The sequence below is a fragment of the Mobula hypostoma genome, chromosome 2, assembly GCF_963921235.1.
Source record: "Mobula hypostoma chromosome 2, sMobHyp1.1, whole genome shotgun sequence".
Classification (NCBI taxonomy): Eukaryota; Metazoa; Chordata; class Chondrichthyes; order Myliobatiformes; family Myliobatidae; genus Mobula; species Mobula hypostoma.
In genome coordinates, this window is record NC_086098.1 from 211,147,581 (window position 1) to 211,161,108 (window position 13,528).

The 13,528-nt window shown below is 39.7% G+C and overlaps 1 protein-coding gene across 4 annotated transcripts in view; it reads right to left on the reverse strand.

Annotated features, from left to right (window-relative positions):
* The window catches only part of LOC134342850 (probable phospholipid-transporting ATPase IIA), a 174,575-nt gene that overhangs the window by 21,506 nt on the left and 139,541 nt on the right, over positions 1–13,528 (reverse strand). For all 4 annotated transcript variants that reach the window (XR_010017124.1, XR_010017123.1, XM_063041479.1 and 1 more), the window contains 4 exons: positions 12,366–12,521; positions 9,484–9,548; positions 6,082–6,190; positions 997–1,054 (listed from right to left, as the gene is read on the reverse strand). Coding sequence is in view for 2 of the 4 variants with exons in the window: in XM_063041479.1 (XP_062897549.1) it covers positions 997–1,054; positions 6,082–6,190; positions 9,484–9,548; positions 12,366–12,521 (388 nt within the window). In the remaining 2 variants the exon portion in view is untranslated. The remainder of the gene's footprint in view (positions 1–996; positions 1,055–6,081; positions 6,191–9,483; positions 9,549–12,365; positions 12,522–13,528) is intronic.

The following is a 13,528-nucleotide window of genomic DNA, read 5'->3' on the forward strand; positions in this document are numbered from 1 at the left end:
TCATCAAAGATCCTCACCACCCAGGCCAAGCTCTTTTCTTGCTGCTGCCATCAGATAGAAGGTGCAAGTGCCTCAGGACTTGCATTACCAGTTTCAAGAACAGGCTCTTGAACAAAAGGGGATAACTACACTCATTCTATTTCTGGTATTCCCACAACCGATGATCTCACTTTAAGGACTCTTTATCTTGTTATTTCATTCTCATTATTTATATTTGCATTTGCACAGTTTGTTGTTCATTAATCCCATTTACAGTTATCATTCTGTAGATTTGCTGAATATGCCCTCAGGAAAAAGATTCTCAGGGTTGTATGTAGTGACATACATGTACTGTGCTAATAAGTTTTACCTAGAACTTTGACCACAACTTTATACAATAGTTAAAACGAGGTTTCACCAATGACTTATTTAGAACTGCAACATATTGTCCCTACTCCTGAAATTGATAAAGCCCAGCATGCTAAATGCCTTCTTCACCACACTGTTTACTTGCATGGGCACTTTCAGTGAACTGTGCACTTATACCCCCAGGTCCCTCTGTCAATACCCTGCCATTCACTGTTTCAGTCCTGCTCTGGCTGAATGCTCAATATGCCTCACCCCAAACTTATCCAAGTTGAAATCCATTTGCCATTACGCTGCCCGTCTCCCTAAGTGATTAAAATCTCTTTGTAATTCATTGTAAGTCGCTTCACCATCAACAAGACCCACTAATTTGGTATCTATGCAAATAAGCTGTAACTTTCCAATGTCTAAATTTCCAATGTACGCAACTACCTATAAAGTGATTTGAAACATACCAAGGTTGTGATAGACATTAAATTAAGGCACTGACAGACATGGAAAATATAAATAGTAGCATTGAGACAAATCTTACTGAAGAGCTGGAGCCACATTTGAGGGGCATTACACTGACTTCAACTGTTTGCATTTAAATACAAGGATTTTTCAATATTTTATTTCACACACATTTATGGTAAAATCCCATGTTCGTACCTTGGTATATACTAATCAAAACCCAAACCAAAAACGTTTTGAAGGAGAGTGGTCGACCCTGAGAGAAAAAAAGGAAAGAATGTGTTAGAGATATTTGCACACTTTACATTTAAAATTCAATTTTAAGACAGTGTTTCAATATCCAGAACATACAGCTTTTGTTATGGGGATTAAGTAACAGAAACACTACTTCTTAGTTTCATAGAGGAAAGCTCACAAATATTTTAATGTAAAGTTCTTTGAAAAGAATCACTTGACGCATTTAACAAGTTATGTAGTTTTTGCGTATTTGGACTTTTTAAAGCAGCACTAAATTCCTGGAACTGCTTCTTGAATTGTAACAGCTGCAGCATAAGTTTCCACTGCATCTTTGTTCAATTAGACTTGGACTTTTGAAATTTGTCAGCATTGATGCAAAGCTCTGCTTCTCAGATAATTGCTGAAGCATTCATTTTCAAAGCTGGTAAAGTGTCTCACAAACATTATTATCCAAAGACATGGAAATGGATTCAATTACTTAAAAAAAATGTAAATCAAGGACGTAGACGTCATCTTCAACAGTGGAAGTTAATTTTGCTGTTCATTTAGTACCTGAAACAGACTGTACAATACGAGAATCATTCCTTGGTATCCCGGCAAAAATACTTCAGATTCTCTTGCTGTTGTGTGCATTTTCAAATGTTGAAGGTCAGAGGAACAATTGCAGAGATTGCGAGTACTAATCTGGATGAAGGTTCACAGCCTGAGATGTAGAGTGTTTATTCCTCTCCATAGATGCTGCCTGACCGGCTGAGTTCCTCCTGCTTTTTGTGTGTGTTGCTCTGAATCATGGAGAAGGTTAGTTGACCTCACTCACTTTGATCATGCTTCAGATGGAGGTTTGTTGCATCACTAGACAACCTCAAAGATGCCCCACATACTGACCACCAATCTCAAATCAAAAGCTGTGGCTAGCGGGTCAGAGTGACTGGTAATGCTTTAGGCAAGACCACAAAACTTTAGTATGTATAAGATTAGCTTTATTTGTCACATGTACATCGGAACATACGGTGTTTTGGCATCAGCGGGTGGGAGGAGAAGATGACGCCGCGATGCAATCATACTGTGGGGATACTTCACTGCAGCAGGCTCGGAAGGCTTGTGAAGGTAGAGGGTAAAATGAATGCGGCAAAGATGGTGGGAGGAGAAGATGGCGGTGCGACGCTGCTTGCGCAGCTCTCCGGTGAAATGATATCGTATTTGTAAGTAGGGGACCGTGCACAATTCTGATTTGATGGAGACAGACGTGAGAAGCACAGAGGAACATCTGGAGAAAACTTCTGCAATGCCCGGTTCGCTGCTGCTGCTACTGTGCGATCGAGAATCTCCAGAGGGAAGGCCCCAAAATCCCTGGCTTTGCCTGCTGCTGGCGACCGAGGCTGAGGTCGAAGCGTTCAGCAGAGATGGTGCTCGGTACTTGGTGTGGGAGGGCTGATTGGAGGCTCAAAGTTTTCGGACGACTCAGAGTCGGACTGTGATCAGGCATGGCATGGAAAGTTTTCTTCCTTCTCCCGTCTGCGTGAGATGTGGGACTTTCGCGAGACTTTGAACTTTCTTACTGTGCTCATGGTCTGTTCTTCATCAAGTTATTGTATTGTTGCACTGTTGTAATTATATGTTATAATTACGTGGTTTTTGTTAGTTTTTCAGTCTTGGTCTGTCCTGTGTTTCTGTGATATCACACCGGAGGAATATTGTATAATTTCTTAATGCATGCATTACTAAATGACAATAAAAGAGGACTGCGTGTCCTCATAATCTAATCTAATCTAATCTAACACAGTTTGAGGATTGTAATGGCGGCAGTCCATAAGTGTTGCCATGCTTCTGGGGTGAAACGTAGCATGCCTAAAACTTGTTAACCATAACTTGTATGTATTTGGAATGTGGGAGGAAACCAGAGTGTCCAAAGGAAGCCCTCACAGTCATAGGGAGAAAGTGACTGGGGGAGTTTCCGCTGGGTACTTTGGTTGGGAACTGACGCCCAATCAGCGATTGTTGGTGCTTAAAGCAAGTGCACGAACTACTATGCTGCCATGATTCCCACAACTATTGGACCCCTTGGCTGACCAGAATATTTGCAAAGGAAACTCTCCTGATGGTTCCAGGTGTAGATATACTGGAGCATGAAAGACAAGACTCAAGCCAAAGAAGCTCCTAGGTAGAAACCATAAAATGAGTTGCTCTCAACCTGGGCAATGTTGGGACTCTATAATCTCTAGAGGTCAGAGGGAAAGAATGATCAGCAGAATTAATTAGGTGCTGCCTGGCACGTAAATTGCCGATTGTGTCGCCTCTGATCTGGGCTGACATTTACGTGCCGGGCAGCACCTAATTAATTAGCTTGTTCATTTCTGCTTCTTTCTTAAAGATGTGCTGGGTGCGTCCCGGCCACCGCTGTACCCTTCCCGGCAATGTATTGGTCCGCGGCCCTGAGGTTGGGGACCACTGATCTAACAGAACAAATGTTCTAATCTAAACTATGCCTCTCACTTGTATCACTTAGATTACAATTTCTAATTTTCATTCTGGCTAACAGAATGAGTTTGTTATTCTATTTTGAGGATACCTTTCCTGGTCTATTTAGAGAGCAGAAAGAAATTAGAGATTGGATATGTTTGAGTCAAATTTTCCACTGTCTTATGATGCATGTGAAATTCTGCCAATTAAGGGACTAGAATGACTTCTCCTGCCCTTCACTACCAATATGCAGACCTGACTGTGATAAAGGCGGCAAATGCAATGTTCCCATTTATTTCAAAGGAAATAGAATATAAGAGCAAGGAGTTAATGGTGAGGCTTTATACGACACTAGTCAGTCAGCATTCGGAATCAGAATCAGGTTTATTATCACCGGCCTGTGACGTGAAATTTGTTAACTTAGCAGCAGTTCAATGCAATACGTAATCTAGAAGAAAAAAATAATAAATAAGTAAATCAATTACAGTATACATATATTGACTAGACTAAAAATCGTGCAAAAAAACAGAAATGCTGTATGTAAAAAAAAAAGTGAGGTAATGTCCAAGGGTTCAATGTCCATTTAGGAATTGGCTGGCAGAAGGGAAGAAGCTGTTCTTGAATTACTGAGTGTGTGCCTTCAGGCTTCTGTACTTCCTACCTGATGGTAACAGTGAGAAAAGGGCATGTCTTGGGTGCTGGAAGTCCTTAATAATGGACACTGCTTTTCTGAGACACTGCTCCCTGAAGATGTCCTGGGTACTTTGTAGGCGATTACCCAAGATGGAACTGACTAGATTTACAACCCTCTGCAGCTTCTTTCGGTCCTGTGCAGTAGCTCCCCCCCCACCGCCACCCCCCATACCAGACAGTGATGCAACCTGTCAGAATGCTCTCCATAGTACAACTATAGAAATTTTTGAGTGTATTTTTTGACATGCCAAACCTCTTCAAACTCCTAATGAAGTATAGCCACTGTCTTGCATTCTTTGTTAATAGAGTATTGTCAACATTTTTAAGGGTTCATATCTCAGAAAGGGTGTGTTGTCATTGGAGAGTTGGAGGAAGTTCACGAGGATGATTCCAGGAATGAAGGGGGTTAATATATGAGCAGCGTTTGACAGCTTTGGGTCTGTACTCACTGAAATTTAGAAGAATGCAGGGGATATTGTTGGAACCTACCGAATGTGAAAGGACTAGATAGGATGGATATGGAGAGGATGTTTCCTATGGTGAGGGTATCCAGAACTAGATGGCATGGCCTCAAAATTGAGGGATGACCTTTTGGAACAGAGGTAAGGAGGACTTTTTTTAGCCAGAGAGTAGTGAGTCTGTGGAATGCTCTGCCACAGACTGCAGTGGAAGCCAAGTCCGTGGGTATATTTAAGACATAAGTTCATAGTTTCCCGATTGGTCAGGGCATCAAAGGATATGGTAAGAAGGCAGATGTATGAGGTTGAGTGGGATCCAGGATCAGCTATGATGAAATGGTGGGGTAGACTCAATGGGCTGAATGGCCAAATCTGCTCCTATGTCTTATGGTCTTATGACCTTATGACTGGAGAAAATAGAATTTCACCAAGAATGTATCCAGCTCACATCAAATTGTCCCCTATCTTTATAAACGTTCTCTCTTCAATTATGTCGAGTAATATGTTATAACTCTCATACTTCTGCCTAGTCTCTAAACAGTCTCTTCTTATTAATAAGTACTATAAAGCCATTGCTTTTGCTGAATATCAGAAGAACTGAAGCATCTGTGATATGAAAAAATGCTCACAAATGTCAAATTTACTTGAAATTGAAATGACTTTCCACCCTATTTAGTAACTGAATCTAGGTACATCAAATCATAACCATACAGTAATGCACATTTTTGAAAAATTTTACTTTCATCCTGCGTTATTGGAGAAAGAGTTGCAATAGACCTTGGAACAGATAAAGTTCTAATAATGGATCTAAATTATGGTTTTAGTAATTGTCATCTCTTAATAAATTTGGCATCTTATTGTGAGAAGTCAGAGGGTGGTTGATTAAAAATAGAAACGTTCCATTGAGAGAGTTCCATTCCTATGGGACTTGCACACACCACTGGGGATAGGAAACTTTGCTCAGTATCTAGTCATTATTGCATTTGACCTTTTTACAAAAGCCAGAAGCAAATAATGGGGAGTAGGCCAATCCCCATCACAGACGATCTTTACTGTGGTGGGCAATGTCTCATTAAAAGGACTGCAACTCCAGCATTAACCACCATTCCTACTTGTGTGTTTGTCTGGCAATAATGAAATGCACAATGAAAACTCCTATTGTTCTTTTGTTATGAACCCAAATACATGTAAAATACCCTTCAGCATTCTGGCATCACCTGAGGTTGACCGGTGTCTAAATGAGAGTTTTTTTTTTAAATACACCACATTAAAAATGATGAATGCAATTTTCAATTTTTTTTTTAAAAAAAACATTACACATATTGTATTTTGAAAATAATCTATTTTGATTAATAGATTCAAGTATAGATGAGTTTAACTAGATTTTACAAAGTTCTAAAATGAAATTGAAAAAATTATAATGTATTAAATGCACCTTAGTAAGATCTTTATAGAGCTCTGGATAAAGCATTGCAACTTCTGATTTGACATCTTTGTCCAGAACGAGAGAGAACACTGGGAACATGGTATAAATTGTGGAATACCTAAGGAAGAGACAGATATCAACACTTTTCTTCTTTGATACAACTGAGATCACAATTATTTTTAAAAATTAATTGTGTGACATTAAATAATATTGATAACGAAAAACCTATATTTATTGTCTCTCTGTGGTTAGTCTTGTTATTAAACTTTCTGCTTTCTGGTGTTTGTGTTGATGGTGTTCAGTAGAAAATTTCTAGAGATTCACTGATCATGAAGTTGTGGCAGTAATTGAAGCAATCAAAAAACAAAGATACCGGAAACCCAAAGTAAAAACAGAGTATGCTGGATGAACACAGCAGTCAAGCAACATCAGTGGGGAGAGAGAGTTGGTGTTTAGGGTCAAGTCTCCCACTTCCTAAGAACTATGGTAGAGGAAATGTTATAGTTAAGGAAAACAAAAGCCACCTCTTTATCAGAAAACTGAGAAAATGGAATGGAGTCGTTCACAGGAATTAGTTTGATAGGAGGCCTGCATGAAATAGCTGTGGCAGTCAGTGGACTTACAACAGATGTTTACAGCTGACCAAGATGGAGGAAGAAACATTAAGAAAGGGAAGGGGAAAGTACTTCAACCACCAGGCTCCTGAATCAGCGTGGATAACTTCACTCACCTCAACAATGCACTGATTCTACAACCTATGGACTCACTTTCAAGGACTCTACATCTCATGTTCACAGTATTATTTATTATCTCTTTTTTTTTTGCTCTTGCATAGTTTGTCTTCTTTTGCAGATTAGTTGTTTTGTCCATCCTTGAGACTAGTTTTTCATTGCCTCTATTGTCTATCTTTGTTCTACTGTGAATGCCTGAAAGAAAATGAATCTGACATATACATACTTTGATAATAAATTTACTTTGAAATTTGAACTTTGAGATGTGGACTGTGTGAAAGTGAAATCAGGGTAGAAAATGGCAACAGAGATAATGATTTTTTTGGATTTGGTAAGAGTACAGGAAGACATACCAATGCAATCATCAACATAACACAAAAAGAAATGAGAGAGTGGGCCCGAGTCAGATTGAACCCAGCAATGTTTCACATATCATATTAAAAGGCAGGTACAGCACAAACCAACCAAACTATGGAGCAGTATATTCCAAAGCCTTATCATGCTGCCAAAATAGCTCCCTTTAAGTCACCGTTGTCTTTTGCCATTTACTGTGGATTTGTTCCCTTTATTAATCCATTTGCTATTGAAAATATTTTATTTTTCTAAATAAGCATGATTTTACACATCTCTATCATACATGTCCTTGGACCTTTCTGTCACAAGGAGTTTCTCAGCCTATCCACATTAACAGTATTTCCTTTAACCTGGAACCATCCCAACAAGTCAGTCTACACTCTTGTCAGATATTTCACATGCTTCCTCATGTATTGCTTAACATTTCAGTAGGTATCGACACCAAGGGCAGAATTTATCATCAATAATTATTTGTCATTAAGATAGCAGAGAGCCATCTTAACATTTGTACAGGGCCCTGGTGAGACCACACCTGGAGTATTGTGTGCAGTTTTGGTCTCCAGGGTTAAGGAAGGACATCCTGGCTGTGGAGGAGGTGCAGCGTAGGTTCACTAGGTTAATTCCTGGGATGTCTGGACTGTCTTACGCAGAGAGGTTAGAGAGACTGGGCTTGTACACGCTGGAATTAAGGAGATTGAGGGGGGATCTGATTGAGACATATAAGATTATTAAGGGATTGGACAAGATAGAGGCAGGAAATATGTTCCAGATGCTGGGAGAGTCCAGTACCAGAGGGCATGGTTTAAGAATAAGGGGTAGGTCATTTAGGACAGAGTTGAGGAGGAACTTCTTCTCCCAGAGAGTTGTGGAGGTGTGGAACGCGCTGCCTCAGAAGGCAGTGGAGGCCAATTCTCTGGATGCTTTCAAGAAGGAGCTAGATAGGTATCTTATGGATAGGGGAATCAAGGGTTATGGGGACAAGGCAGGAATCGGGTAATGATAGTAGATGATCAACCATGATATCAGTATGGCGGTGCAGGCTCGAAGAGCCGAATGGTCTACTTCTGCACCTATTGTCTATCTTCTTAAACAGTTTCTTTTGACAATGGATATCCAAGTCCCCCAGCCAGAATATTTTCTTTGCTGTGCAGAATTGGACTCGCTGCATTGTACTCCTGTTTTAAATAAAGTTAATACACGACTTGTGTATTTTGTATGACTCGATTGAGTCCATGATCCTACATCTTCCATTAAGCATGGTGTTATCCTGTACAACACCTTCAAAAGATTTTTGCACAAGAACCCTTTTATAAGTGTAACTTATCTATTGCATGCCAGCTCTTCCCATGTTTTCCAACAAACATTCACATTAATCACTTTCTACCTGTCAAGCATGTGTCATTCCACAATCCTCTCCACACCATGCTGAATGATATTACTAGCTTCCCCACTGGTTGCTTAATTTTCAACTGTCATAACAATTGCCACTCTGAAACTGAGCTCCATTCCCAATTGATGTACGTCACACACAACAGCTCTAATGCCAAGCATTGAAAACATTCTTGCTCACCTCCTTCCTGACTGAATCACTATTTACCATGCTCTCTTATTAACCGCACAGATAATTTTGAATGCTTGTTCTTACTTTGCTTTCTATCTCATTTTATCATTAATTTCCTTAGTATCCTGGGATGTATATCATCTGGACCTCATGATTCATTTACATTGTGCATCATCATGGCTTCTGACACCTCCTCCTTATTGTCATCCCCCGATGATAACTTTTGCTACAAAGAGAGTCAGAGTACATGCACAGTATCTCAGCCATGCCCATAACACACCAAAGATATCTATAAAGGTCCTGCATTGATTCTGTTATTTCTTTGATAACTGTTTTGCTGTTAATATGCCAATAAAATGACTTCACTGTTTTGTGTGACATTTAAAGTTCTAAAGTTCAAAGTAGATTTATTATCAAAAAGATAATTTACCTATGCAATTGCCCTTCCTATTCATATCTGCTACTGATATAAAAATTTAATAAAAGCAATACAGCTGATATGATCACGTACAGATTTATTCCAACAATAAATGTAAAAATAATTACAGTCTAGCATGCTATGTACAAATTATTTGGAAAAAAAAATAGGAGTTTCCCAGCCAATATAAAATGTATATTAACCGAGATCACAATGCCCCATCCCAATACAATATTAATACTAACAAATATGTTTACAGAAAACACTTATTTCCTCCTAACTTCTGGAAAGTCTTATTATAATAGCAGTTGCACTGAATTTTACATAACGAACATGCAAAATCTTACCCTATAACCAGGAAACCTTGGTACAGAGGAATTGATGCAAAATAGAACACCGAAGAGAAAACAGCCTGTGGAAAGACAGCAGATAGAATTGTTTTAACAGGCACAGTGATTTATTGCGGCATTTGAAACAAACTATTGCAGAAAAGATTAGTGAGTTGTTGATACAATTATATCACAAATGTGATCTTAACATAGCTGGTTCTAACTTCCAAATAATTGTCCCAAGAAGCATGCAAATAAAATCAAATAATGCAAATTCTAGTACCACCAAACAGTTGAAGTCAAAATAATGAAAGGAGAAACAAAAAGTGTCTTTGCTCAATAGACAATAGGTGCAGGAGTAGGCCATTCGGCCCTTCGAGCCAGCACCACCATTCACTGTGATCATGGCTGATCATCCACAATCAGTACTCCGTTCCTGGCTTCTCCCCATATCCCTTGATTCCGCTATCTTTAAGAGCTCTATCTAACTCTTTCTTGAAAGCATCCAGAGAATTGGCCTCCACTGCCCTCTGAGGCAGAGCATTCCACAGATCCACAACTCTCTGTGTGAAAAAGTTTTTCCTCAACTTCGTTCTAAATGGCCTACCCCTTATTCTTAAACTGTGTCCTCTGGTTCTGGACTCCCCCAACATCGGGAACATGTTTCCTGCCTCTAGCGTGTCCAATCCCTTAATAATCTTATATGTTTCAATAAGATCCCCTCTCATCCTTCTAAATTCCAGTGTATACAAGCCCAGTCGCTCCAATCTTTCAACATATGACAGTCCTGCCATATCAGGAATTAACCTCGTGAACCTATGCTGCACTCCCTCAATAGCAAGAATGTCCTTCCTCAAATTTGGAGACCAAAACTGCACACAATACTCCAGGTGTGGTCTCACCAGGGCCCTGTACAGCTGCAGAAGGACCTCTTTGCTCCTATACTCAACTCCCCTTGTTATGAAGGCCAGCATGCCATTAGCTTTCTTCACTGCCTGCTGTACCTGCATGCTTGCTTTCAGTGACTGATGAACAAGGACACCTAGATCTTGTTGTACTTCCCCTTTTCCTAACTTGACACCATTCAGATAGTAATCTGCCTTCCTGTTCTTCCCACCAAAGTGGATAACATCACATTTATCCACATTAAACTGCATCTGCCCACTCACCCAACCCATCCAAGTCACCCTGCATTCTCACAACATCCTCCTCACATTTCACACTGCCACTCAGCTTTGTGTTATCTGCGAATTTGCTAATGTTACTTTTAATCCCTTCATCTAAATCATTAATGTATATTGTAAATAGCTGCGGTCCCAGCACCAAGCCTTGCGGTACCCCACTAGTCACTGCCTGTCATTCTGAAAGGGATCTGTTAATCCCGACTCTTTGTTTCCTGTCTGCCAACCAATTTTCTATGCATGTCAGTACCCTACCCCCAATACCATGTGCTCTAATTTTGCCCACTGACCTCCCATGTGGGACCTTACCAAAGGCTTTCTGAAAGTCCAGGTACACTACATCCACTGGCTCTCCCTTGTCCATTTTCCTAGTTACATCCTCAAAAAATTCCAGAAGATTAGTCAAGCATGATTTCCCCTTCGTAAATCCATGCTGACTTGGACCGATCCTGTTACTGCTATCCAAATGTGCCGCTATTTCATCTTTTATAATTGACTCCTGCATCTTCCCCACCACTGATGTCAGGCTAACTGGTCTATAATTCCCTGCTTTCTCTCTCCCTCCTTTCTTAAAAAGTGGGATAACATTAGCTACCCTCCAATCCGCAGGAACTGATCCTGAATCTATAGAACATTGGAAAATGATTACCAATGCGTCCACGATTTCTAGAGCCACCTCCTCAAGTACCCTGGGATGCAGACCATCAGGCCCTGGAGATTTATCAGCCTTCAGTCCCATTAGGCTACCCAACATCATTTTCTGCCTAACGTGAATTTCCTTCAGTTCCTCCATTACCCTAGGTCCTCTGGCCACTATTACATCTGGGAGATTGTTTGTGTCTTCCCTAGTGAAGACAGATCCAAAGTACCTGTTCAACTCGTCTGCCATTTCTTTGTTCCCCATAATAATTTCACCCGTTTCTGTCTTCAAGGGCCCAACTTTGGTTTTAACGAATTTTTTCCTCTTCACATACCTAAAGAAGCTTTTACTATCCTCCTTTATATTCTTGGCTAGCTTACCTTCCTATTGACTGAGCATTAGGAGAGAAGGTCAACAGTGATAGTATTTAAAAGAGCATGTAAGTCTATTTCATCAATGGCCAAGATCCAGAACTCCCTTAACTGTTTAACAGCACACTATTAGTTTTCATATACATTAACATATGGAGAAGGAACAAGTAAAAATATTTCTCTTCTCCAACTTAAATTATAAGATGTAGCACGTCTAATAATTCATGAATGAAAAGTGAAAACCTGCACCTGCTGTAAGTCTGAAATAAGAATTAATAAAATGGTGGAAACACTCAGCAGGTCAGGCAGCATCCATGGAGAGAGAAACACATCAACACTTTAGCTAAATAGCCACTCATTCTAACTGGAGAAGTTACAGAACAAGCTTCCATCTTTAGGAGATCTTAAGCACTGCAACATCTGAGAATGGATAGAAGTGAAGATCAAAAACTGGGCCGGAGCTTTCAACCTTTTTTTAAAAAAAAAATCAGTGACAGATTTTTTTAAAATAATCACACTCCTGCCTTTATTTTGAAAAAAAAAGATTCATACTCAAAATACAGAGATGTACACCTCATACTGCAGATTGCGCTCCATCTGCTGGGTGTTTCCACCATCAACTAGCTGGTGCAATCCTGTCGGCTCTTACTATTTCCTGAGCTATATTAAATTAAATATTCCTCTTTAAGAAGGTAGGAGTTTAGTTACCTGCATGGTGCTGATGCACAAACTCCTGTGGATCACAAACTGGCTCAGGGCAGCAGACCTCTTGTAGCTGTTGCGTCCATGAACCATTAGCAACCTCCCAAGGTGTTTAAACTGAGTTATGGAGAAATCTGATGCTAAAGATGCTTGCTTTCCTTCCTAAAGGATTTTTTAAAAAAAAAGAAAATTATCTTGTTAATGATACAATTCTAAGTAAAATGCAAAATAAGAAATATACTTTCTATCAAATTTCCTCACTTTTGGGTAATTAGGTTCAAAAACCATAAGAAACTTCCAAATAATTAAGGCAATAAAAGAACCCATCTGCACTCTCACTGTATAAATTCTACAGAGGTGGAAGGACTGTGTGGTAAGCCACTAAACTATTCTGTTCCATGAATATATCCCATTCCAATATATAGAGAGAACGACTAGAGAAAATGCAGCACCGGCCATCCTGGGAAATGGGCCCAGCAGTTTGGCTCCAGTGACCATAATTCTACTAGTTTTAAAATAATTACAGAGAATGATACAACCAATTCAAGGTTAATGTTTCAAACTCAGGCAGAGCAAATTTTGGAGCCATTAGGTGGTTAATTAGGTTATATCATTTGCAGGGAAAGGAGCGCCTACCAAATGGGAGGTCTTTAAAAATGTTATACCAAGAGCTCAGGGACTGTATGTTCCTGTTAGGGTGAAGGGCAAGACTGTCAAGTTGAGGAAACCTGGCAGATGAGCGCTATCAAGGCTCTGATTATAAATGAGGCAGGCAGTTACTGCACATAAACATTTGGGATCTAGTGACTCCAAGATGACCTCAAGAATCAGAATCAGGTTTAACATCACTGGCCTATGTCATGAAATTTGATGTTTGGCAGCAACAGTACATTGCACAATAATTTTTTTAAAATCTATAAATTACAGAAAGTAAGTAGTGCAAAAAGAGAGGAAAAAATAGTGAGGCAGTGTTCATGGCTTCATTGTCCATTCAGAAATCTGATGGCAGAGGGAAGAAGCTGTTCCTGAAATGTCGATTGTGTGTCTTCAGGCTCCTGTACCTCCTCCTTGATGGTAGCAATGAGAAGTGTAAGAATGTATTTCAGATCAACATGGTTGTCTATGTGTGGACCCAAAGGAATTGAGTAATATTTCACTTCAATTTTTAC